We start from the raw sequence: 27,445 nt of genomic DNA, 5'->3' as shown, positions 1-27,445 counted from the left end.
ATGGTAACTTAAAGAACCACACATTATAACAACGCTGTGCAGAAATGCATCTCTGAGCATGCAGTACATCGAACCTTGAAGGGGAAGGGCAACAGCAGCAGAAGGCCACACCAGTTCACACTCCCGTTGCCACCCCTGTACTATATAAACTGACGACTGAGTGTGTACATCAGAATTTCATCAGGTGCTTTGTTTATTCTCTGTTCTGTTCGCATCAATAGATGTATGTGCACAGCTGTAAATATCAGAAAATACTGGACCTACTCAGTACTTCAGGCCACATCTTTAGAAAAGAAACAAAGGTAACACTTCAGATTGAAGACTCTGGAACTGGGAACGAGAAAAAAGATTGCTAGGCTGCACTCTCCCAATCTCCCTGCCATGGCCATCCAATCAGCATGGGCTTCTCAGGGATGTCATGAGAAGGTGATACACTAATAGGGTGGATTAATTTCCAAGAGAGATTTTGAAAGCAAGTCTTATTTTAAAGTGGTCCAAATATAAACCAGTGAGCAGAAACAAAACACGCACCATGACAACGTCAACAGGAAAAAACATGAGAGCATTCAGGTGTAATAAAAGCTTGCAATTGACAATTCACTTTGGAAATATAGCACAACTTCTGTCATCAGAGCTACCTTAGCAAAAAGTTTTCAGATAGGCTGTAAATTTAGGTACAACGTGTGAATAATATTTCTACCAAATATTCATGAGTTTCTGTCGTGAAAATAATGTAAGAACTCAATATCAACAGGAAATATTTGAAATGTTACTGCTCGCTTCTATTGTTTGCATGATTCTGTACTTTTGCCTTTCTCTGTGTATCAGGTGCTGGTCTTTTTTTTTAATTGGGTTGTTTTGGTTTTCCTGCTTTGTGGCTGAATGTAAGCAAACAAATCTCAAGGTTGTATAATTTATACATAATAAATAATAAATGTATTTGAAACTTTCAAACACAACACACAAGGGTTGACGTTTTCAAGCCCTCTATTTTCATATATTATGCATCATATATTTTCAGTCTCCTCATAGAGGCTCCTAATGAAATTCGTGGAGTTCTGCTATAAAGATCTTCAGATTTCAACATAATGATAAAGATGCAAATACTTTATACTTTATTCTTTATACTTTATTGTCGCCAAACAATTGATACTAGAGCGTACAATCATCACAGCGATATTTGATTCTGCGCTTCGCGCTCCCTGGATTACAAATCGATAGTAAATATTAAAAAATTAAATTGTAAATCATAAATAGAAAATGGAAAAGGGAAAGTAAGGTAGTGCAAAAAAACCAAGAGGCAGGTCCGGACATTTGGAGGGTACGGCCCAGATCCGGGTCAGGATCCGTTCAGCAGTCTTATCACAGTTGGAAAAAAGCTGTTCCCAAGTCTGGCCGTACGAGTCTTCAAGCTCCTGAGCTTTCTCCCGGAAGGAAGAGGGATGAAAAGTGTGTTGGCTGGGTGGGTCGTGTCCTTGATTATCCTGGCAGCACTGCTCCGACAGCATGTGGTGTAAATTATTCAATATATTCAAAATCTCTAGCATTCAGATGACTTAAACAAGCTTCCAAATGTTCATGTAGTGTAGGAATTGCACATCTCCGTAAACATATTATTTTTTGTACCCTGCTCAATATTTATTTAATATTACACTTGATAAAGGTGTATAAGATGATGAGAGGCATCGATCGTGTGGATAGTCAGAGGCTTTTTCCCAGGGCTGAACTGGCTATCACGAGAGGGCACAGTTTTAAGATGTTTGGAAGTAGGTTCAGAGAAGATGTCAGGGGTAAGTTTTTTATGCAGAGAATGGTGAGTTCGTGGAATGGGCTGCTGGCGACGGTGGTGGAGGTGGAAACAATAGGGTCTTTTAAGAGACTCCTGGATAGGTACATGGAGCTTAAGAAAATAGAGGGCTATGGATAACCCTAGGCAATTTCTAAAGTAAGTACATGTTCGGCACAGCATTGTGGGCCAAAGGGCCTGTATTATGCTGTATGTTTTCTATGTTTAACTTTGAGGAAAGAATATCTGTTCCTACAGACATTGGTGCAGAAATTCCTCTTAGCCAAGAAGCATTAGGTATATTAAATCAGCTGTGTCTGTCAGAGCGATGAGCATCTGTGTGAGAGGAGGCAAGTGGCTGTGCAGTGCAGGGGCTGTGGGTGGCAATAGACACTCACAATCAACCTTAACTAAGGTGGGAGAATTGTAGAGCTGGACAGTTGGGTGGGGGTTCTTTTGCAAGTTGCTTTTAATTTTCAGTGAAGTAAGCCTCAAATCATATACCTTTGTATGTCTTTCTGCGTAATCGAATCATGCCAACTGCAAGTCATACACATACAGTGGAATGTTCCACTATTTCCTACCTCCATGAATATTTCATGCAGGACACAGAGATAAAAGTTCAAACTTTATTGCTGTGTACTCAATCATACTTCGACTGGTTTTCCAATAAAATTCCATTGTAAACTTTGTGTTTTTCAGTAGAAATGTTTACACTGAAAATCCAAAAAAAACTGCAGATGTGATAAATCTGCTTTAAAATTAGAAAAGTGAAAGTGGAAATTACTCAGGAAGTCAGGCAGCGCCCAAAAATGAGGAAAATGCTTAACGTTTAGGATGAACAACTTTGCAGAGATTTTTGCACTGAAATGCTAGCTGTTATTTCTCTCCACAGATATGATCTGACCTGCTGAATGTTTTCAAAATTTTCTGTTACAGACTATTTTGTTGCTTCCAGTTCAGGTGAGTCTAGAACTAGGGGACATAGCCTCAGGATTCGGGGGAATAGATTTAGGATGGAGATAAGGAGGAACTGCTTTTCCCAGAGAGTGGTGAATCTGTAGAATTCCTGTCCCAATGAAGCAGTGGAAGCTACCTCAGTAAATATATTTAAGACAAGGTTGGATAGATTTTTGCATAGTTGGGGAATTAGGGTTACAGGGGAAAAGCAGGGGGGTGGAGATGAGTCCATGGCTAGATCAGCCATGATCTCACTGAATGGTGGAGCAGGCTCGACGGGCCAGATGGCTTAATCCTGCTCCTATTTCTTATGGTCTTATACTCTGTATATATGTGCAATTTGAGCAGAGATAGAGCAATGCCAGTAGGATCTCACTTGCTTTACTTTTTAATAATAGCAGCTGCTGAGCAACTGAACCTCAGCAGGAACTCAATTTAGTGGTCTGTCTGATTAATGTTGTACTGTCCTTTACAATACTGACAGCTTGATGCCAGGTGGCAAATCCTTTGGAGTCCTGTCAACCTTGGGTTTTCACCAATGAACACTTATTCCTTTGGTTGTTTTGATTTTGTTATTAATAAAAGGAACAACACCAAGTTCATGTAGAAGTGCCTCCTGTATTCCGTGGCCTGATGTCAATGAAACACCATGTGCTTGGGTTGCGACATAATATTCACTTCTTGCCAGGAAACAAGCAGGTAGTACAGAATTGACTGATTATAAAAACAAATACCTGGGCAGATTCAATATGTTTCAAATAGTAATACTGCTACCACAAAGTGTAGTCCCTACTTGGACCCAGTGAAATAATATTGTAAATTTGGCTGGCTGCAATTATAGTTTAGTTTGGCCTTTTTATAAAACAGCTTTGTTTTCAACAATTCTAAACTTACCCAGCATTCCGAGGACCCAACGCATCTCAGACTGAAATCATGCTTGCACATTCATCTGCAGCATTTGTCTTCCCATTGTTACATTTTTAACATATTTACTTGCATCAACTCCTCTGAAGGGAGCCCCTCATCCAGCAACACCAACAAAATGCTGAAGGACTGCATGAAGTATCCTGATGAGGGGTCTCAGCCCAGATGCTCCCTGAGTTTCTCCAGCATTTTGTGTGTGTTGCTTTAGAATTCCAGCATCTGCAGAATTCCTTGTGTTTGTGACCTCATCCAGCATTCACAAAAAAAATCGTAAGATATATAGGAACAGAATTAGGACATTTAGGCCTTCGATTCTGCTCTGCCATTTCATCATGGCTGATCCAATTTCCTGCCTTCTCCCCATCTCACTTGATGCCCTGACCAATCAAGAATCTATCAACCTTTGCGTTAAAAACACATAAAAGACTTCACCTCCATAGCTGCCTATGGCAAAGAATTCCACAGATTTATCACTCTCTGGCTAACTAACTTGCTCTCCTCTCCATTCTAAAATGATGCCCTCTATTCTGAGGCTGTGTCCTCTGGTCTTGGAGTCTCACAGCATAGAAAACATCCTCTCCACAATCACCCTATCAAAGCCTTTCACCATTGGATAGGTTTCAATGAGGTCACTCCTTATTCTTCTGAATTCCAATGAGTACATGTCCAGAGCCATTAAACACTTCATATGACAAGCCATTAAATACTGGAATTTTTTTCATGAACCTCCTATGAACCCTCTCCAGTTTCAGCACATTCTTTCTCAGATAAGGGCCCAAACCTGCTCAGAATACTCCAAGTGAGGCCTCGCCAGTGCTTTATGAAGTTTCAACATTACATCTTTGCTTTTCTATTCTAGTCCTCTTGAAATGAATGCTAACATTGCATTTACCTACCTCACCACAGACTCAACCTGCAAATTAACCTTTAGGGAATCCTGCACAAGGATTCCCAAGTCCTTTCACACCTCACTTTTTGTATTTTCTCTCCATTTAGAAAATAGACAAGCCTTTCATTTCTTCTATCAAGATGCATGACCATACACTCCCTGACACTGAATTCCATCTGCCATTTCTCTGCCCATTCTCTTAATCTGTCTAAGTCCTTCTGTAGACTCTCTACTTCCTCAAAACTACCTGCTCCTCCACCTATCTTCATATCGTCTGCAAACTTTGTAACAAAGCAATCAATTCCATCATCGAAATCATTGACATAGAATGTAAAAAGAATTGGTCCCTACACCGACGCCTGTGGCTGGCAGCCAACCAAAAAAGGCTCCTTTATTCCCACTGTTTTCCTACTGCCAATCAGCCACTGCTTTATTCATGCTGGAATCTTTCCTGTAATACCACAGGCTTGCAGCTTGTTAAGCAGCCTCATGTGTGGCACTTTGTTAAAGGCCTGAAAATACAAGTACACAACATCACCTGATTCTTCGTCTATTTCTTCAAAGAATTCCAACAGGTTTATCAAACAACATTTTCCCTTGAGGAAACCATGCTGACTTTATCATGTGCTTCCAAGTACCCTGAAGACCTCATCCTTAATAAACGACTCCAACTTCTTGACATTGAAGTCAGTCAAACTGGCCTATGGTTTCCTTTCTTCTGCCTCCCTCCCTTCTTGAAGAGTGGAGTGGCACTTGCAATTGGTCAACTGGTCATTACCTCATTGTCCTCTGTGAACACTTGCTACATGAAAATTTGTCCAAAGTTGCAACATTTAAGTTAATTTCCCCAAACAGTAAGCTGAACAACACTGTTTGACTGGAGTACTGTGCCAACTCAGTAGATCCGTTCCTGCACAAGTCTGGCGAAGAGCTTTAAAAACCCAGTTTCCATAAAAGATGAGGAACGGAGATCTTCATAGCAGTCATAGAGTCCATTCTCTCGTACAGATGTGTGACATGGACACTCACCAAGACTATGCGAAAATCTCTAGATGGTTGCTATACACAAATGCTCCAGATGGCTCTTGATGTGTGTTGGCAACAGCACATGATGAACGTTGAGCTCTATGACGACCTACCGATGCTCACCACTAAAATCGAGGCGAGAAGACTGCAACTAGCAGAGCACTGTCTATGCCACCCCGAGCTACCTGCCAGCCTAGTCATAATAGGGGAGCCCAAGCATGGGAGGATGAACCCTGGGCGCCCTCCCAAGACTATGGTCAACACGCTCCTAGAAGACAGCGGTGCGGCTAATGTAGATGAACTGAACACACTGATGAGGGAGAGGGAGAAGTGGAGAGTCCGTCATCATGCCCGACACCAGCGCCCTAGGCCTGAGTCATAGTAGTTCCATAAAAGAGGGATAACATCTACTGGAGCAGCCATTGTCTGAGTGCTCTGAGTCCGAATGGTAAGGCTTTGGCTCAACAAGGCTTCGGTGAGAAGAGGCGGAGGAAAGGTAAGTAGGGAAGTTCATTCCTTATTTCTTATTTCCTATTTCATTCTTGAGAGAATGGGGGTATGACTACAAGGCTTGTGTTCTGATCTGGGTGTCAGATATGGGATTTTCGGAAGACTACCAGTCTCCCCGATGACCACATCTGCACAAGGTGCATCGAGATGCAACTCCTTAGAGACTGTGTTAGGGAATTGGAGCTGCAGCTCAATGACCTTCAGCTTGTCAGGGAAAGTGAAGCCGTGATAGACAGGAGCCACAGGAAGGTAGTTACCCCAGGGGTACAGGAGACAGATAAATGGATGACTGTCAGGAGAGGGAACAATGTCAGACAGTGGAGAACACCCCTGTGGAAGTCCTCCTTAACAATAAGTACTCCAGTTTGAGCACTGTTGGAAAGGGAAGGGGTGGGAGATCTACCTGGGGGAAGCAACAGTGGCCGTGCCTCTGGCACTGAGTCTGGCCCTGTGGCTCAGAACGGTAGGGAACCAAGAGGATGGTGGCAGTAATAGGGGACTTCATAGTTAGGGGCCAGATAGACATTTCTGTGGATGTGAAAAAGAAACACAGATGGTAGTTTGCCTCCCAGATGCCAGGGTCCGCGATGTTTCTAAACGTGTCCACAATATCCTGAAAAGGGAGGGTGAGCAGCAGGAAGCTGTGGTACATATCGGTACCAATGACATCAGTAGAAAAAGGGAGAATGTTCTGAAAAAGAATAGAGCGAGTTAGGAAGGAAGCCAAGAAGCAGGATCTCGAGGGTAGTAATCTCGAGATTGCTGCTTGTGCCACATGACAGTGAGGATAGGAATAGAATGAGGTGGCAGATAAACACATGGCTGAAGAATTGGAGCAGGAGCAGGGATTCAGATTACTGGATCATTGGGACCTCTTCTGGGGCAGGTGTGAGCCATACAAAAGGGACAGGTAGCACATGAATCCAGAAGGGATTACTATCCTTGCAGGCAGATTTACTGGAGCTGTTGGGAGTGGTTTGAACTAATATGATGGGGGATGGGAACCACTATGATGGAGATGAGGATGAGCCAGCAGGTTTACAAGTAGATGATGGGTGTAACATGACTGTAAGGAAGGACAAGCCAATAATTGCGTACAAATGCAGACAAAGCAAAGAGTTCAATTGTACCACAGAGGCAAAATTCAAAAGGGTGAAGAATGCAGGACTGAAGGTGCTGTATTGAAACGTGTGCAGCATTCAGAATGGAGAGGATGAACCTGTGGGGCTATTAGAAATTGGTCGGTATGACATTGTGGGCATCACTGAGTCGTGGCTGATAAAAAGCCATAGTTGGGAGCTTAACATTAAAGGATTACTTTGTATTGAAAGGACAGGCACCATAGGTAGTGGTGTGGCTTTGTTAGTAAGAAAAAGGAAAGGAAGTTGCTTTTTAAACTCACCAGAGGGCATCAACTTTTTGCTGTTGATATTTCTGTAGCAGGCAATTTCTTTTTTACGAGGTTGAGTTGCAAGCTCGACGCTCAACCCAGCACGGATTGGAAAGTGGCCAGGGTTGGATTCGAACTCGGGAGCCTTCGCTCCGAAGTCTGGCGCTGATGCCACTACGCCACCAGCCGGCCTATTGTTAGTAAGAGATGGAATTATATTTTTAGAAAGAGGTGAAATAGGGTCAGAGGATGTTGAATCTTTGTAGATGGAGTTAAGAAACTGAAGGGTAAAAAAAAACATTCTGGACATCGTATATTGGCCTCCAAATAGTTGCCAAGATGTGTAGTTAAGATTGCAAAGGGAACTGGGCATGTAATAAGAGTAAAGTCACAATTGTACTGGGGGCTTAAATATTCAAGAGGTTTGGGAAAATCCTGTTGGTGTCGGATCACAAGACAGGGAATTTGTTGAATGCCTACAAGATGGCTTTTTAGAGCAGCTTGTGCTTGAGCCAACTAGAGAAAAGGCTATCTTAGATTGGGTGTTGTATAACAACTCAGATCTTATCAGGGAGCTAAATGTAAAGGAAGTATGATTGAATTCATACTGCAAATTTGAGAGGGAGAAGCATGAATCACAGGTATCAGTATCACAATGCAATAAAGGGAATTACAGAGGCATGAGAGAGGAGCTTGCCCAGGTGAATTGCAGGAGGATACTGGTGGGGATGATGGCAGAGCAAAGATGGCTGAACTTTGCAGAAATAGTGCACAAGATGCAGCATAGATAAATCCCACAGAAGAAGTTGTTCTCAAACGGCAGAGCTAGGCAACCATGGCTGACAAGAGAAGTTGAGCACTGCATTAAAAAATAAGGAAAGGCAAAAAAAGGGCAAAACTAAGATAGCAAAAGTGAGTGGGAAGTTGGATGATTGGGAAGCTTTTAAAATCCAATAAGAGGAAACTAAAAAAGCTATAAGAAGGGAAAAGATGAGATATGAGGGCAAACTAGCAGATAATTTAAAGCAAGGGACTAAAAGCTTTTTCAGTTATATAAAGAATAATAGGAGGTGAGAGTTGACATTAGACCACTGGAAAATTAGACCACTGGAGGTAGTAATGGTGGCAGATGAACTTAACGAGTACCTTGCATCAGTCTTCTCTGTTCAAGACACTAGCAGTGTGCCAGAGGTTCGTGAGTATCAGGGAGCAGGAGTGAGTGCCATTGCTAATACAAAGGATTAAGTGCTAGGAAAATTCAAAGGTCTTAAGCTGGATAAATCACCTGGACCAGATGGACTACATCCCAGAGTGCTGAGCGAGGTGCTGAAGAAATTGCTGGTGTACTGGTCATGATCTTTCAAGAATCATTTGATTCTGGCATGGTCCCTGAGGACTGGAAGATTGCAAATGTCCCAGAAGGTTAATTTACAGGTAGAGGCTGTAGTAAAGAAGGCAAATCAGCCCTGACAAAGGTTCGTGGCCTGAAACGTCGACTGTGCTTCTTCCTATGGATGCTGCCTGGCCTGCTGCATTCCACCAGCATTTTGTGTATGTTGCTTGAATTTCCAGCATCTGCAGATTTCCTCATGAAATGCAATTTGGCATATATTTCAAGGGGAATAGAATATAAAAGCAAGGAGATAATGCTGAGGCTTTATAAGACATTAGACGAGCCGCACTTGGAGTATTGTCAACAGTTTTGGGCCCATTATCTCAGAATGGGTGTGTTGTCATTGGAGAGTCCAGAGGATTTTCCCAAGGATAATTCTGGGAATAAAGGAGTTAGCATATGAGGAGTGTCTGGCAGCTTTGGGCCTGTACTCACTGGTATTTAGAAGAGTGCGTGGGGATCTCATTGCAACCTACCAAATGTTGAAAGGACGAGATAGGTTGGATGTGGTGAGGATGGGGACATCCAGAACTAATGGGCACAGCTTCAAAATTGAGTGGGTGACCTTTTAGACAGAGGTAAGGAGGAGCAGTTTTAGCCAGAGAGTCGTGAATCTGTGGAAGGCCAAGTCTGTGGGTATATTTAACGAGGACATTGATAGTTTTCTGATCGATCAGGGCATCAAAGGATATGGCAAGAAGGCAGGTGTATGGGGTTGATTGGGATCTGGGATCAGCCATGGTGGACTGTCGGAGCAGACTCGATGGGCTGAATGGCCTAATTTTGCTCCCATGTTCTATCTCCACCCACCACACCTACTTTATCATTTCCTCTCATTCACCTTATGAACAGGCAGTCCTGTGCCTCGTGTCACTTTACGGACATAATCCAATCTATGTATTTAAACTATCTTTATTTATATATTTTTTATGATTATTCATATTTATTGTATTTTTTATCACTGTGTTCTTCATTTTATTGTGTTTTTTGTTGTGCTGCAGTGCTTGCAACACTGTGTGTCCGACAGAGTGATCAGCAGAACTGGGGCTCCACAGGGGACTGTCTTGTCTCCCTTTCTCTTCATCATTTACACCTCGGACTTCAACTACTGCACAGAGTCTTGTCATCTTCAGAAGTTTTCAGATGACTGTGCCATAGTTGGATGCATCAGCAAGGGAGATGAGGTTGAGTACAGGGCTACTGTAGGAAACTTTGTCACATGGTGTGAGCAGAATTATCTGCAGCTTAATGTGAAAAAGACTAAGGAGCTGGTGGTAGACCTGAGGAGAGCTAAGATACCGGTGACCCCTGTTTCCATCCAGGGGGTCAGTGTGGACATGGTGGAGGATTACAAATACCTGGGGATACGAATTGACAATAAACTGGACTGGTCAAAGAACACTGAGGCTGTCTACAAGAAGGGTCAGAGCCATCTCTACTTCCTGAGGAGACTGAGGTCCTTTAATATCTGCCGGACGATGCTGAGGATGTTCTACGAGTCTGTGGTGGCCAGTGCTATCACGTTTGCTGTTGTGTGCTGGGGCAGCAGGCTGAGGGTAGCAGACACCAACAGAATCAACAAACTTATTCGTAAAGCCAGTGATGTTGTGGGGATGGAACTGGACTCTCTCACGGTGGTGTCTGAAAAGAGGATGCTGTCTAAGTTGCATGCCACCTTGGTCAATGTCTCCCATCCACTACATAATGTACTGAGTGGGCACAGGAGTACATTCAGCCAGAGACTCATTCCACCGAGATGCAACACAGAGCATCATAGGATGTCATTCCTGCCTGTGGCCATCAAACTTTACAATTCCTCCCTTGGAGGGTCAGACACCCTGTGCCGATAGGCTGGTCCTGGACTTATTTCATAATTTATTGGCATAATTTACATATTACTATTTAACTATTTATGGTTCTATGACTATTTATTATTTATGGTGCAACTGTAATGAAAACCAATTTCCCCCTGGGATCAATAAAGTATGACTATAACTATGATCCAGAGTAACATTTATTCTGTTTTCCTTTACACTAGTGTATTGGAAATGACATTAATCTTTACATAATGGGAGGTGGTCGCACCCATTAGATTAGCTGCCTCAAATTCGGTCTGTGGTCAGGGACAAGAGGGTGTGACTGCGAGTGAGGTGGGTAGTGGAATCCAAGAGACATTGCTGGAGGAGCCTCAGCCCTTGAGCTTGTCCAACACGTCTGAGATTCTTGCTCCCTGTGTGGATGAGAATGGGGGCTGTATTTGATGATGAGCAACCTAACTGTGTCACTGTAGTTCAAGAGGGGGGAAGAAGGAGAAATGTAGAGCTACTTGGGGATACTACAGTCAGGGGAATAGACAGAGTTCTCTGTTGTGAGGATAGAGTTGCCTGCCTGGTGCCTGAGTTCCGGACATCTTATCTGACCTGCAGAGGAATTTGCAGTGGGAGGGGAACAATCCAGTTGCCGTGGTCCATGTGGGTAACAACCACATAGGTAGAATGGGGAAAGAGGCTCTGCTGAGGGAATTTGAGCAGCTAAGAACAAATGAAAAAGCTTAACCAAAAAGGTAGTAATTTCTGGATTGCTACCTGAGCCATGTGCAAATTGGCATAGGGTCAAGAAGATGAGAGAGTTAAATGTGTGGCTGAAGGATTGGTGTAAGAGAACTGTGTTTGAATTCATGGGAAACTGGCACCAGTATTGGGGCAGGTGGTACCAATGGGATGAGCTCCACCTAAATCATGATGGGACCTGGATCCTGGTGAATAACATAACTAGGGCTGTGGATAGGGCTTTAAACTAAACAGTAGTGGGATGGATTCAACAGATCGGAAAAGTATGGATAAAATAAAAAAGAAAAGATAAAGAAAAAACAAAAAATAAAAAAGAGGAAAGAAAGAGTGGAGTGAAGAAAAGCCAAATGCAAAAGAGTAAAAGATTATAAGAGTTTAAAAGCACAATGAGTGTAAGGGCACTTTACTTGAATGCCCTAGTACTTGAAACTAGATCAGTGAACTTGTGGCTCAATTCAATACCAAGACGTATGATTTAATGGCCATTACAGAGACGTGGTTGCAGGTGGAGAGGATTGGAAATTAAATATCCAAGGGTATCAGGAAGGTAAGGAGGTTGGGCAGCGCTCTTAATTAAAGATGAGATCAGGGCGATAGTGAGAGATGATATAAGATCTAAGGAGCAGAATGTTGAATCCATCTGGGTAGAGATTAGGAATGGTAAAGAGAAAGAATCACTGGTGGGAGTTGTCTATTGGCCACCGAATAATAACACTATAGTGGTACAGGCAATAAACAGAGAAATATCAGAGGCATGACAGACTGGACCAGCAGTTATCATGGGGAACTTCAACTTGCAGATAGACTGGATGAATCAAGCTGGTCAAGGCAGCCTTGAGGAGGACTTCATAGAGTGCATCCGTGAAGGCTTTCTGGAACAGCATATTACTGAACCTACAAGGGAACGTGCTATCTTTTGGATCGGGACTACAGAGCGTTGTAGGAGCTGAAGGAAGGCAGTTTTTTAAAAACTTCTTCGAGTGCAAGAAGGACGAGACTAGGCAGGCACGTGATGTCAACAGGACAGCGCAGAGAGTTTAAAAAGGAGACCACCCTATACAGCAGGCAGCGGAGTGAGTTGGAGCAGAGTGTAGGGCTTTGGCTTCAATGGGCTTCGACAGTAAACTGGAAGAGGCGAGAGCGAAGCACCAACTCTTTCTGTCTTCCTCCCCGCCCCCCTTTCGCTAATTGGCCCGGACAGACAGGAACAGCAGGTCTCACACAGCTAACTGTACGAGCTAACGGTTTAAAAAGTGTGTTTGTTTGGCGAGGTAAGCGGGTGAGTAGACTTGTTTTTCCTGTTTCATTCCTGTAGAATTAGATAGCATGCCTGCAGGGTTAGTACTTTGTTCAGGGTGTCAGATGTGGGAATCCTGGGAGACCTCCAGCCTCCCTGATGGCCACATCTGCGCCAGGTGCACCGGGATGCAGCTCTTCAGAGACCGTGTTAGGGATCTGGAGCTGCAGCTTGATGACTTATCAGGGAAAGTGAAGAGGTGATAGACAGGAGCTACAGGGAGGTAGTCATCCCTAGGCTACAGGGGTCAGAAAACTGGGTCACTGTCAAGAGAGGGAAGGGAAATGCCCGGAGAGTGGAGAGCACACCTGTGGCTGTCCTCCTCAGCAACAAATATCTTGTTCTGGATGCTGTTGAGGGGGATGACCTGACGGGGGATGCCCACGGTGACCGGGTCTCTGGTACTGAGCCTGGCGCTGTTGTGCAGGAGAGAAGAAGGGAGAAGAGAAATGCGGTAGTCATAGGGGATTCCATAGTTAGGGGAACGGACAGGAGATTCTGTGAGCCTGACAGAGATACCCGCATGGTGTGTTGCCTCCCAGGTGCCGGGGTACGGGATGCCTCCGATCGGGTCCATAATATTCTGAAGGGGGAGGGTGAGCAGCCAGTTGTCTTGGTACATGTTGGTACCAGTGACATAGAGAGGAAGTCCTGAAGAGAGATTTCCAGGAGTTAGGAAGGAAGCTGAGAAGCAGGACCTCCAGGGTAGTAATCTCGGGATTGCTACCTGTGCCACATGCTAGCGAGGGCAAGAATAGTAGGATCAGGCAGATGAATGCCTGGCTGAGAGACTGGTGTAGGGGGCAGGGCTTCAGATTCTTGGATAATTAGGATCTCTTCTGGGGGAAGCATGACCTGTTCAAAAAGGACAGGTTACACCTGAACCTGAAGGGGACCAATATCCTGGCGGGAAAGTTTAATAGAGCTGTTAGGGAGGGTTTAATCTAATTTGGCAGGGGGATGGGAATCGGAATGATAGAGTGGAGGAATGGGAAAACAGAAATAATTCTAAGATAGTGAGCAGTAAAGATGTCAGGAAAGACAAACAGGAGATGGGGCAAATTTGTAGCCATTGGGATGAGTTGCAGTGAAATCAAAGCGAAAAATATCAAATACTGGTCTTAAGGTGTTATACTTAAATGCACGCAGCATAAGGAATAAGGTGGATGATCTTGTTGTACAGCTACAGATTGGCAGGTATGGTATTGTGGCCATCACTGATACCTGGCTAAAGGATGTATGTCTCTGGGAGCTGAACGTCCAAGGATACACGGTGTATCGGAAGGATAGGAAGGTAGGCAGAGGGGGAGGCATGGCTTTATTGGTAAGAAATGATATTAAATCATTAGAAAGAGGTGATATAGGATCGGAAGGTGCAGAATCTTTATGGGTTGAGCTAAGAAATAGCAGGGGTAAAAGAACTCTGATGGCAGTTATTTATCGGCCTCCAAACAGCTGCAGGGATGTGGACTACAAATTACAACTGGAAATAGAAAAGGCTTGTCAGAAGGGCAGTGTTATGATAATTGTGGGGAATTTTAACATGCGAGTGGATTGGGAAAATCAGGTCGGCACTCGATCTCAAGAGAGAGAATTTGTAGAATGTCTACGAGATGGCTTTTTAGAACAGCTTGTTGTTGAGCCCACTAGGGGATCGGCTGTACTGGATAGGGTATTGCGTAATGAACCGGACGTGATTAGAGAGATTGAGGTCAAGGAACCCTTAGGAGGCAGTGATCATAACATGATTGAGTTCACTGTGAAATTTGAAAAAGAGAAGCTGAAATCTGATGTGTCGGTATTTCAGTGGAGTAAAGGAAACTGGCATGAGAGAGGAACTGGCCAAAGTTGACTGGAAAGGGACACTGGCGGGAAAGACAGCAGGGCAGCAGTGGCTGGAGTTTATGCGAGAAGTGATGAAGGTGCAAGACAGATATATTCCAAAAAAGAAGAAATTTTCGAGTGGATAAAGGATGCAACCGTGGTTGACAAGAGAAGTCAAAGCCAAAGTTAAAGCAAAGGAGAGGGCATACAAGGAAGCAAAAACTAGTGGGAAGACAGAGGATTGGGAAGTTTTTAAAACCTTACAAAAGGAAACCAAGAAGGTCATTAAGAGGGAAAAGATTAACTATGAAAGGAAGCTCGCAAATAATATCAAAGAGGATACTAAAAGCTTTTCCAAGCATATAAAGAGTAATAGACAGGTGAGAGTAGATATAGGACCGATAGAAAATGATGCTGGAGAAATTGTAATGGGAGATAAGGAGATGGCAGAGGAACTATAACGAGTATTTTGCATCAGTCTTCACTGAGGAAGACATCAGCAGTATACCGGACACTCAAGGGTGGCAGGGAAGAGAAGGGTGCGTAGTCACAATTACGACACAGAAAGTACTCAGGAAGCTGAATAGACTGAAGGTAGATAAATCTCCCGGACCAAATGGAATGCACCCGCGTGTCCTGAAGGAAGTAGCTGTGGAGATTGTGGAGGCATTAGCGATGATCTTTCAACAGTCGATAGATTCTGGCATGGTTCCATTGGACTGGAAGATTGCAAATTTCACTCCGCTATTTAAGAAGGGGGCAAGGAAGCAAAAAGGAAATTATAGACCTGTTAGCTTGACGTCGGTGGTTGGGAAGTTGTTGGAGTTGATTGTCAAGGATGAGGTTACCTGGAGGCATATGAAAAGATAGGCAGAACTCAGCATGGATTCCTTAAAGGAAAATCCTGCCTGACAAACCTATTGCAATTTTTTGAGGAAATTATAAGTAGGCTAGACAAGGGAGATGCAGTGGATGTTATATATTTGGATTTTCAGAAGGCCTTTGACATGGTGCCACACATGAGGCTACTTAACAAGATAAGAGCCCATGGAATTACGGGAAAGTTACATACGTGGATAGAGCGTTGGCTGATTGGCAGGAAACAGAGAGTGGGTATAAAGGGACCCTATTCTGGTTGGCTGCTGGTTACCAGTGGTGTTCCACAGGGGTCCGTGTTCGGGCTGTTTCTTTTTACATTGTACATCAACGATTTGGATTATGGAATAGATGGCTTTGTGGCTAAGTTTGCTGACGATACGAAGATAGGTGGAGGGGCCGGTAGTGCTAAGGAAATGGAGAGTCTGCAGAGAGACTTGGATAGATTGGAAGAATGGGAAGAGAAGTGGCAAATGAAGTACAATGTTGGAAAGTGTATGGTTATGCACTTTGGCAGAAAAAATAAACGGGCAGACTATTATTTAAATGGGGAAAGAATTCAAAGTTCGGAGATGCAACGGGACTTGGGAGACCTCGTACAGGATACCCTTAAAGTTAACCTCCAGGTTGAGTCAGTAGTGAAGAAGGCGAATGCAATGTTGGCATTCATTTCTAGAGGAATAGAGTATAGGAGCAGGGATGTGATGTTGGGGCTCTATAAGGCGCTGGTGAGACCTCACTTAAGAGTACTGTGGGCAGTTTTGGTCTCCTTATTTAAGAAAGGATGTGCTGACGTTGGAGAGGGTACAGAGAAGATTCACTAGAATGAATCCGGGATTGAGAGGGTTAACATATGAGGAACGTTTGTTCGCTCTTGGACTGTATTCCTTGGAGTTTAGAAGAATGAGGGGAGACCTCATAGAAATATTTCGAATGTTGAAAGGCATGGACAGAGTGGATGTGGCAAAGTTGTTTCCCATGATGGGGGAGCCTAGTACGAAAGGGCATGACTTAAGGATTGAAGGGCGCCCATTCAGAAGAGAAATGCGAAGAAATTTTTTTAGTCAGAGGGTGGTGAATCTATGGAATTTGTCGCCATGGGCAGCAGTGGAGGCCAAGTCATTGGGTGTATTTAAGGCAGAGATTGATAGGTATCTGAGTAGCCAGGGCATCAAAGGTTATGGTGAGAAGGCGGGGGAGTGGGACTAAATGGGAGAATGGATCAGCTCATGATAAAATGGAGGAGCAGACTCGATGGGCTGAATGGCCGACTTCTGCTCCTTTGTCTTATGGTCGTATGGTCTATGGTCTTATCTTAGATCTGGTCCTGTGCAATGAGACAGGTAAAATTAGTTTTCTTGCAGCTAGGGATCCTCTTGGAAAGAGTGATCACAGTATGACTGGACTTCTCATACAAATGGAGGTTGCAATAGTTCAATCTAAAACCAGTGTATTATGCCTAAACAATGGAGACTACAATGGGATGAGGGAGATTTGGCTAGTGTTGACTGGGAACACAGGTGGGACAGTTGAGGAACAGAGGAACTCTTTCAAAGAGATTTTTCTAGAATATACTCAACAGAAATATATTCCAGTTGAAAGCAAGGACAGTAAGGGTGGGTAGAGCCAGCCTTGGATAACTAAGGAAATAAAAGAAGGCATCAAACTAAAAGCTTGTGCATACAAAGTTGTCAAGAGTAGTAGGAAACTGAAAGATTGGGAAAACTTTGAACATCAACGAAATACCACTAAACAATCAATAAAGAAACAGAAGCTAAATTATGAAAATAAACCAGCACAATATATAAATGCAGATAGTGTAAGTTTTTATAATTACATAAAGTGGAAAAAGGTGACTAAAGTGAATGTAGGTCCCTTGGAGGATGAGAAGGGGGAAGGGATATTGGGTAATGAGGAAATGGTCAAAGCTTTTAATGACTATTTTGTGTCAGTCTTCATGGTGGAGGACACATCTAACATGCCAAAGAGAGATGTTATGGATGAGATGGGAGGTGAGGACCTCGATACAATAACTATCACTAAAGAGGTAGTTCTGAGCAAACCTGTGGGCCTGAAGATAGTTAAGTCCCTGGTCCTGATGGAATGCATCCCAGGGTAATGAAAGAAATGACAGAAGTTATGGTACAGGTTTTGGTGATAATTTACCAAAATTCTCTGGGCTCTGGGCAGGTCCTGGTGAATTGGAAGATGGCAAATGTCATGACTCTGTTAAAAAAATGATGTAAGCAAAAGGCAGGTAACTATAGGCCAGTTAGTTTACTCTGTAGTTGGGAAAAATGCTTGAAGCTATCATTAAAGAAGGAGGCATCTGGAAAGAAATGGATCCATCAGGCAGACACAGCATGGATTCAGCAAAGGCAGGTCCTGTCTGTCAAACTTACTGGAGTTCTTTCAGGATATAATGAGCGCAGTGGATAGAGGGGAACAGATAGGTATTATTTATTTGGATTTCTAGAAGGCGTTTGATAAGGTGCCACATAAAAGATTTCTCCATAAGATAAGGATGCATAGAGCTGGGGTGATGTATTAGCATGGATAGAGCATTGGTTAACTAATAGAATGCAGAGAGTGGGATACATGGGTTTTATAGCGATTGGCAATCAGTGGTGAGTGGTGTGCCTCAGGGGTCAGTGCTGGGCCCGCAAATGTTCACGATATACATTAACAATCTGGAAGAAGGGTCCGAGTGTAGTGTATCAAAGTTTGCTGATGATATTAAATTGAGTGGAAAAGCAAATTGTGCAGAAAGTATGGAGGTCTGCAGGGAGATATAGATAGGTTAAGTAGTAGGCAAGGGTCTGGAAGATGGAGTACACTGCTGGTAAATGCAAGGTCATCCACTTTGGAAGATAAAATGAACGAGAAGATTCTCATTTCAATGGTAAAAAATTGCAGCACGCTGCTGTGCAGAGGGACTTGGGAGTGCTTGTGCATGAATCACAAAAGGTTGGTTTGCAAGTGCAGCAGGCTATCAAGAAGACAAATGGTATGTTGGCCTTCATTGCTAGAGGGATTGAATTTAAGAGCAAGGAGGTTATGCTGCAATTGTACAGGGTACTGGTGAGGCCACATCTGGAGTACTGTGTGCAGTTTGGGTCTCCTTACTTGAAGAAGGATACATTGGCTTTGGAGGTTCAGCAGGTTGATTCCAGAGATGAGGGGGTTAGGCTATGAGGAGAGGTTGTGTCACCTGGAACTGTACTCGCTGGGATTCAGAAGAATGAGAGGAGATCTTATGGAAACATATAAAGGTTGGACAGATATTTGCATAGTAGGGGAATTAAGGGTTATGGGGAAAAGGCAGGTAGGTGGAGTTGAGTCCATGGCCAAATCAGCCATGATCTTATTGAATGGCGGAGCAGGATCGACAGGCCAGATGAGATGGCCTACTCCTGCTCCTCTTTCTTAAGTTCTTATAATCTTGAAAATTCTTGAATCTTAAAAGAAAGGTATTTCAATGACTCTATAAACCTGCGCTGCCCTAAATTGACAAAATGTTCTTTACTAGTGGAAATGCTCAAATCTTTCTTTCTTTATCAGTAGCTCCCAAGTTACATTTGGGGTTGTTCTGACTGTGTAATTCGGTAACTGAGTTTGTGTAATTCATTCAAATTACCCCTCCTCCCATTCGTTGCTTTTTAAAATTTTCGTTGAAATAAACACTTCAACAAATAACTTATAAAGACTATCTTTTCAAAGTGATAATTAAATGTGCACATTAACTTGTCAATGTATTTTTGTGCCTCTACTATATGCACACTTCGGTAAGATAGCATAGTCTTAAAGTTATAGAACCCCACAGCACAAACAGATCCTTTGGCCCATCTAGCCTGTGCCAAACCATTAATCTGCCTAGTCCCATCAACCTGCCCCTCTATACCTCCCCCATCCATGAACCTATCCAAACTTCTCTTAAATGTTGAAATTGACCCCACATCCAACACTTGTGCTGGCAGCTCATTCAATACTCTCACCCTTAAACATTTCACTTTTTACCCTTAATCCATGACCTCTATTTGTAGCCTGGTATCATGTCCTCTCTCTATACCCCTTATAATTTTGTATACCGCTATCAAATCTCCCCTCTATCTTCTATGTTCTAAGGAATAAAATATTAACCTATTGAACTTCCCTCTAGAGCTCAGGTCCTCAAGTTCCAGCAATATTCTTGTAAATTTTCTGTGCATTCTTTCAATTTTACTTACACCTTTCCTGTAGGTAGGTGACAAAACTGAACATAATACTCCAAATTAGGCCTCACCAACATCTAAAACAATTTAAACATAACATCCCAACTCCTGTATTCAATACATTGATTTATGAAGGCCAATGCACCAAAAACATTCTTTATGACCCTATCTACTCTGATGCCACTTTCAAAGAATTATGGACCTGTATTCCCATATCCCTTTATTCTACCACACTCCTCAGTGCCTTACCACTGTCCGTGTAAGACCGACCCTTGTTGGTCCTCCCAAAGTGCAACACCTCACAGTTGACTACATTAGATTCCATCTGGCATTTTTCAGCCCAGTGTATCATCAACTAACTTAGATATATTATATTCCTCATCTAAATCACGGGACATACACTCAGTGGATACATTATTAGGTACAACTATATACCTGCTTGTTAATACAAATAGCTAATCATCCAATCATGTACAGGAAAAGCATCTTTGAACGCACAACACATCAAACCTTGAAGTGGATGGGAGACAGCAGCATAAGATCACACACATATAGAAATCCACTTAGTGGCCACTTTATTAGGTACAGGAGGTGTAATTGGGGTTCCAGACTAATATGCGTCAAACCCTCTTCGTTATAACCTCTCAACTTGAAAATAACTCATTTACTGCTGCATTCAGTTCTCTGACTAGAAAGCAACCGTCAATTCACACCAGTCACCTTTGCTGTAATTTTGTTCAGTGAGATCCAGCCACGTGCTGGCAGCTCAGAAATCCAGTCGCCCAGCATTTACCTACATCAGCTCTGTAAGGCTGCACTTGCATAAGCTCTATAAGGCTGAACTTGTATCAGATCTATTAGGTTGAACTTTCATCAGCTCTATTAGGTTGAACTTGCTGACAGAATCCTGAACATTATTGAAGCTGTCTGGTGCCAAGTCATTGTGCTACCTAATCAGGTCACACAGTTGAGACAGAAAACTGAGAAAAGCTTTGATAAAGAGCAAAGTCACTCCCTAGTTTTTCCTTCTATCTAAGCTGACAAGATATCGGAATGCTTCTGATTGTCCAATTTTATGATGATTTCTTACAAGTTAGATTTATTGACCTCTAATTATAAAACAAGGCAAACAACTTCAAAAATCTTTGCAGCTCACTTTGTGAGCATGTAATGTAGTAAACTTATTTCACTCGGCTATAAATACTGAAGGAGGAATAATTGTTGAATGAGGAAAAGTACTTACAGATCAAACACTAGATAATGGTACCCTTCTTCTGATATGCTGTCATGGAGCCGAACTGAAAAAGAGAAAAAAAGCCTTAATTATATACTTGCTTACATTTGACACTATGGTAGATAATCGATTATTCTATTTCAAAATACTGCAAAACAATTTTAGTTATTGATACAATTATGAAAACCTCAAGTAAAATACAAACAAACATCTCTGTCAACTAAGTTACAGTATATCTTTTCCATATAAATGTACGCAGTTACTGTATGCATAACTCGGGTAACAGAGATAACAGCAGGAAAATGGGTCTTTGGTGCACTGAGTCCAGGCCAACTATGAACTCCCATTTCCATTTTCTAACTGCAATCCTAATTTGTTTATTGTCCCCACATCCTTATCAACTTCCGGAATTTCAACCATATGGGGAATAATTTATAGAGGTAAACTAACCTACCGATCTGCCTATGTCGTAGGAGGAAACGGACAGACACAGGGAGAACATGCAAACTCTACACAGACATCACCCATGATGAAGATTAACTGGCTCTTTATTCTATTGCCCTAAGTATACAGGTTTCCCCCGCCATCCGAAGGTAGAGCGTTCCTATGAAACGATTCATAAGCCGGGATGTTGCAAAGCGAAGAAGCAATTACCATTTATTTATATGGGAAAAATTTGTGAGCATTCACAGACCCAAAAATAACCTACCAAATCATGCCAAATAACACATAAAACCTAAAATAACAGTAACATATAGTAAAAGCAGGAATGATATGATAAATACACAGCCTACATAAAGTAGAAATACTTTTCCACAACCATTACTGAACTGTTCTCCGTGGCGAAAATCTCACGCAAGCACTCTCGGCAGAAAATCTTACGCAAGCGCTGTTGGCAAAAACATTCTCTCCAGTAACCTTTCAGCTATGAAGCTGCCAAATCATACCAAATAACACGTAAAAATACACAGCTGATATACAGTAGAAATAATGTATGTACAGTGTAGTATCACTTACTGGAATCGGGAAGACAGCATTGAGCACACTGATGATGGTGTGTTAGACTGAGTTGGGATTCTGCAGGGAGCGCTCATGGAGTGAGGTCGTCTCTCTGGCTTCGCTCCATTCCCGTTATCCTTTTTAACCTATGATCTCCTTGATCTAATCAACTTTAAGTACACCAGAAGACTTACTTTATCTCTCTGAATTATCAATTAATTGACTTCCTTTTGTCAATCGCAACCTTTGAGCCTAAAGAAATGAGTACGAGATCTAAAACCAAAGATGGGAAAGACGCTGATGGGAACGGAGGAAAGAAGAAAGGTGACTCTAAACCAACGGAATTAACTTACGAAGTTATGGTGAAGTGTTTGGAGGAAATGTTTGAGCCAGCATCGGATAAAATTATCTGAAAGTTTAACTGCTCAATTTGAACAACATCGTCAAAGCCTTAATGAAGATTTAAAATCAATCACGGAATCTTTGAAATTCCTGAATGCTGATGTTCAAAAACACGATGCAAAAATTTCTGAGCTGGATACTAAATCTCAGAAGACGGATACAAAAGTTGAGATCTTAGAGAAGAATCTAGCTTCGACTACTAAACAGCTCCAACAACTTAAATCCAAAGTTATTGATCTTGAGAATCGATCGAGAAGACAAAATTTACGTTTAATTGGCCTACCCGAGGATGTTGAGGTTGGAGATCCTGTAATATTCTTTGCTCAACTTTTAAAGGATTCGTTCGGTTCAGTTTTTCCCAACGATCCTCCATTACTCGATCGCGCCCATCGTATACAGTGGGTAAAGTCGGCAGCGGCTGTTTCCAAACCCAGACCAGTTATCCCTCGTTTCCATTATGTTAATGTTAAAGAACAACTTCTCCAGATCGCTCGTCGACAAGGGATGATCAAGTATCACCAGCATTCCTTCAGAATAGTTCAAGACTACAGTCCTGAAGTGATGAAGGAATGACTGACTTTTAAACCTTTAATGTCGGAATGCTATCAAAAAAATCTCAAACCGGCACTACTGTATCCTGCACGACTCAGAATCTCTCTTCCCGATGGAAATCGTCGTGTTTTCCACTCTACAACTGCCGCTCGGAGCTTTTTGGATGATAATTTCCCATCTGATACAGATACCCTCTCTTAATCTGTGTCGGGTGCTTCCAGCACCAATTTTTTTTCTCTCTGGTGTTTTTCTTCAAAATAAACCTTCTACTACTGTGCGATGAAGGTTTTTTATAAGTTTAAGATTTTTGTTCTTTGTTTTTTACTATAGTGATTATTCTATAACTTATATAGAATATTTATCTTCTGTGAATAACATCACTTTCCCTTAGTTAACCTTTTGTTTTAATTTATCCTTTTTGGTTATTACTAATGATCCGATCCGACGGTCATTTGTAGTTATATGCTTCCTATTTTTGATTTTCGCATAATTAAAATGGCGACTTGTCTTTCTTTTTCTATAATTTTTATTTTTTTTTCGGGACGCCATGTTCTTATGCTTCTTCTTCCCATAATCCATTTTTCTTATTTTGGAAGCGTTTTTTTATTTACTCGTTTATAATTAACTAATTATATGCACTGATACTGGTTTCTTTTATTTTATATATTTTAGTAATTTTTACTATGGAGACTAATTTACAATACTGTTTATTTTTCACATATTAGTCTTTGGGAGGTCACTTATCTAACATATATTTTTGGAGTTGCCCCCTGCAGAAATGGGGTTAAAGTTAGTATTAGTTAGCGCTTTCTTCAGCCTTCTCTGGCTCAGTTCGGGTTTCTATTTGGGGTTGGGGGAGGGGGTGGTCTTTTTCTTTTTTAATTTTTTCTATTGGGCCGATTCAGAACTACAAAGATGTCCCCAGTGTCGAGATTTCCGGTTCCTCTCTAATCATGTATTCCTCTTCCGATTTCATGAGCTCACATTATGGTTAACCCCTTACTTACCAAAGGGTTAATTTTTAGTTATGGCTCATTCTATTAATTTTGTCTCTTGGAATACAAATGGTTTAAACCATCCAATAAAACGGAAAAAGATTTTCAAAATATTCCAAAGACTGAATGCTCATATTATCTTTGCTCAAGAGACTCATGTAAGGAAAGAGGACAGTCAACGCTTCTTTAAGTTTTGGAAAAAACAATACCACTCAAATGCTCAAGCCAAAATTAAAGGTGTTTCAATTTTTATTGATCCCTCAATTACATTCATTCATCAAGACATCATTTCAGATCCTAATGGCAGATTTCTGTTAATTACAGGGGTACTTTTTAATAAAAAGGTCGCTATGGTTAATGTTTACGCTCTGAATGTGGATTATCCTGAATTCTTTAAACATTTACTTACTTCCCTTCCTAATTTAAACGAGTATATGTTGATAATGGGTGGTGATTTTAATTTATGTTTGAATCCCATGTTGGATAGATCCACAAGTAGTCCGGCTTTACTGAATAAGTCGGCAACTATTATCAACTCTTTTATGTTGGATGCTGGGATTTCAGAAATTTGGAGATTTCTACATCCAAATGATAAGGAATTCTCCTTTTTTTCACATGTTCACCGTTCTTTTTCCCGAATTGATTATTTCCTGATTGACTCTCGTTTGATTCCATATGTAGTTGATTGTAATTATGACATTATTGCTATTTCAGATCATGCTCCATTGAAACTTTCCATCAAGTTAATGGATACCTTTTGTACTACCAGACAATGGCGATTTAACCATATTTTGCTTCAAGATCAGGACTTTGTCAAATTTATAAAGGAGCAGATTGATTTCTTCTTTTCAACTAATACTACGGATGAAGTTTCCAACGGAACTGTTTGGGACGCCTTTAAAGCTTATATCCGTGGTCAGATTATTTCCTATTCGGCCGGTTTGAAAAGACATATTAACAATGAAATACTTCTACTGGTTGATAAAATTAAAGAAGTTGATAAAAAATATGCTATTTCTCCTAGCAAGGAACTGTACAAACACAGAGTTGAACTCCAATTGGAACATAGCTTATTATTAACATCCTTGATCGAAAATCAATTAATGAGAACTAGAAGTGATTTTTATATTCATAGTGATAAATCGGGTAAATTACTGGCTAACCAATTGAAATTTGATTCGGTTAAACGTCAAATTACTAAGATCCGCAAACAGGATGATACTTTCACAGTTGATCATGTTGGGATAAACCAAACCTTTCAAGAATTTTATACCTCTTTATATCATTCTGATTTTCCTCATGATTCTAATTTCATGCATGATTTTTTAAGTAAATTGAGTTTTCCGAAACTATCTCCCGAAGATTGCCTATCATTAGAAACTTCCATTTCAGAGAAAGAAATAATAACTGCAATCTCATCATTAAATTCCGGTAAAGCACCTGGTCCCGATGGGTTTACAGTGGAATTTTTAAAATTTTTTTCCTCCATTCTTTCTTCTAAGTTGTCTAGAATATTTAAGGAAGCAATTAGTTTAGGTAAATTACCACAATCGTTTTATGAAGCCTCTATTTCCTTAATTCTTAAAAAGAATAAAGATCCTACGGATTGTGCATCCTATAGACCGATATCTCTTCTGAATGTAGATTCAAAAATTTTTTCAAAAATTCTAGCTACTAGACTGGAGAAGGTGTTACCTCAAATTATTTCCATGGATCAAACCGGATTTATTAAAAATCGCTATTCATCTTTTAATATTAGGAGGTTAATGAATATTGTTTATACCCCCTCACTTACTACCCCGGAATGTATTATCTCATTAGATGCTGAGAAAGCCTTTGACAGAGTTGAATGGCCTTATTTATTTAATGTTCTTGAGAAATTTAATTTTAATTTGACATTTATATCTTGGATTAAATTGTTATATTACTCCCCGGTAGCCTCGGTCTGTACAAATAATTATAGATCTCCTTTTTTTCGTCTTTTTCGCGGTACTAGGCAAGGTTGCCCTCTTAGTCCTTTACTATTTAATATTGCTCTTGAACCTTTAGCAATTGCTATCCGTGACTCGCCAAATATTGTTGGTATTACCCGTGGAAATGAAATACATAAACTATCATTATATGCAGATGATTTGTTGTTATATATCTCTAACCTGGAGAAGTCAATTCCTGCTATCTTGGATCTGTTAGCTCAATTTAGTAACTTTTCTGGTTACAAATTGAATCTTAGTAAGAGTGAATTATTCCCTTTAAATAAGCATGTACCTATTTATGGACGTTTACCATTTAAATTGGTTACTGATTCATTTATATACTTAGGGATAACAATTAGCAAAAAATATAAAGATTTATTTAAAGATAATTTTTTACCTTTAATTGATCAGATTAAACTTTTATTTACCAAATGGTCCCCAATCTCTTTGTCTTTGATTGGTCGGATTAATGTTATTAAGATGATCATTTTGCCTAAATTTTTGTATATATTTCAATCGGTTCCAATTTTTATCCCAAAATCTTTTTTTGATAACGTAGATTCAAAAATTTCCTCATATATTTGGCAGAATAAAAATCCTAGGTTAGGTAAAAGATATTTACAGAAATCCAAGAAGGAGGGGGGACTTGCCCTCCCAAATTTTAGATTCTATTATTGGGCAATTAATATTCGATATTTAAAATTTTGGCTACAAGATTTGGACGCATCTTTAAACCCTCATTGGGTAAATCTTGAATCTAATTCATTACAAGGGTTTTCCTTGGGTTCGGTTTTAGGAACTTTACTTCCTTTTACTTCTTTTAAATCGTATAAACAAATGAATAACCCAATAGTTAAACATACTTTACGTATATGGTTTCAATTCCGAAGATTTTTTGGGTTTAATCAATTCATTCTAGCAAGTCCCATTATATCAAATTTTCTTTTTCAACCTTCCATGATGGATCAAGCTTACTTTGATTGGAAAACCAAAGGTATAATATCTTTTCGCGATTTATCCTTGGATAACTGTTTTATGTCTTTTGATCAACTCTCTAATAAATATAACTTACCCAGATCTCACTTTTTTAGATATTTACAGATTAGAAACTTTTTAATTACTGTCTCTCCTAATTTTCCACACCCATATCCAATGGACACTTTGGAAAAAATCTTAGACTTAAATCTTTCTCAGAAAGGTGTAATAGCAATTGTATATAATATAATTATGAATCTATGTCCTGATGCCTCTAATAAAATTAAAGCTGACTGGGAAAGAGAACTTGAGATTAATATACCGACTGAAAAATGGGAAAAAATTCTTCAGTTGGTGAATTCATCCTCTATATGTGCTAAGCATAGGTTGATACAGTTTAAAGTAGTTCACAGGGCTCATATGTCCAAAGATAAACTATCTCGTTATTACTCTTATATTAATCCAATATGTGATAGATGCCAGTCTGAGATTGCTTCTTTAACTCACATGTTTTGGTCATGTCCCTTGTTGGAGAAATATTGGAAAGATATTTTTGATATTATTTCAACGGTCCTAAATATAGACTTACAACCTCATCCAATTACTGCTATCTTTGGACTACCAATGATAGACTCAAATAATTTAACCTCTTCATCACG

The 27,445-nt window shown here is 40.9% G+C and overlaps 1 protein-coding gene across 14 annotated transcripts in view; it reads right to left on the bottom strand.

Annotated features, from left to right (window-relative positions):
• Positions 1 to 27,445, bottom strand: part of LOC140195219 (calcium/calmodulin-dependent protein kinase type II delta chain) — a 580,639-nt gene that overhangs the window by 297,627 nt on the left and 255,567 nt on the right. For all 14 annotated transcript variants that reach the window (XM_072253184.1, XM_072253187.1, XM_072253189.1 and 11 more), the window contains exon 4: positions 20,900 to 20,954. In XM_072253184.1, the coding sequence (XP_072109285.1) occupies positions 20,900 to 20,954 (55 nt within the window). The remainder of the gene's footprint in view (positions 1 to 20,899; positions 20,955 to 27,445) is intronic.

Source organism: Mobula birostris, chromosome 3 (genome assembly GCF_030028105.1).
Source record: "Mobula birostris isolate sMobBir1 chromosome 3, sMobBir1.hap1, whole genome shotgun sequence".
Lineage (NCBI taxonomy): Eukaryota > Metazoa > Chordata > Chondrichthyes > Myliobatiformes > Myliobatidae > Mobula > Mobula birostris.
This window is presented reverse-complemented; position numbering and strand designations above follow the sequence as displayed.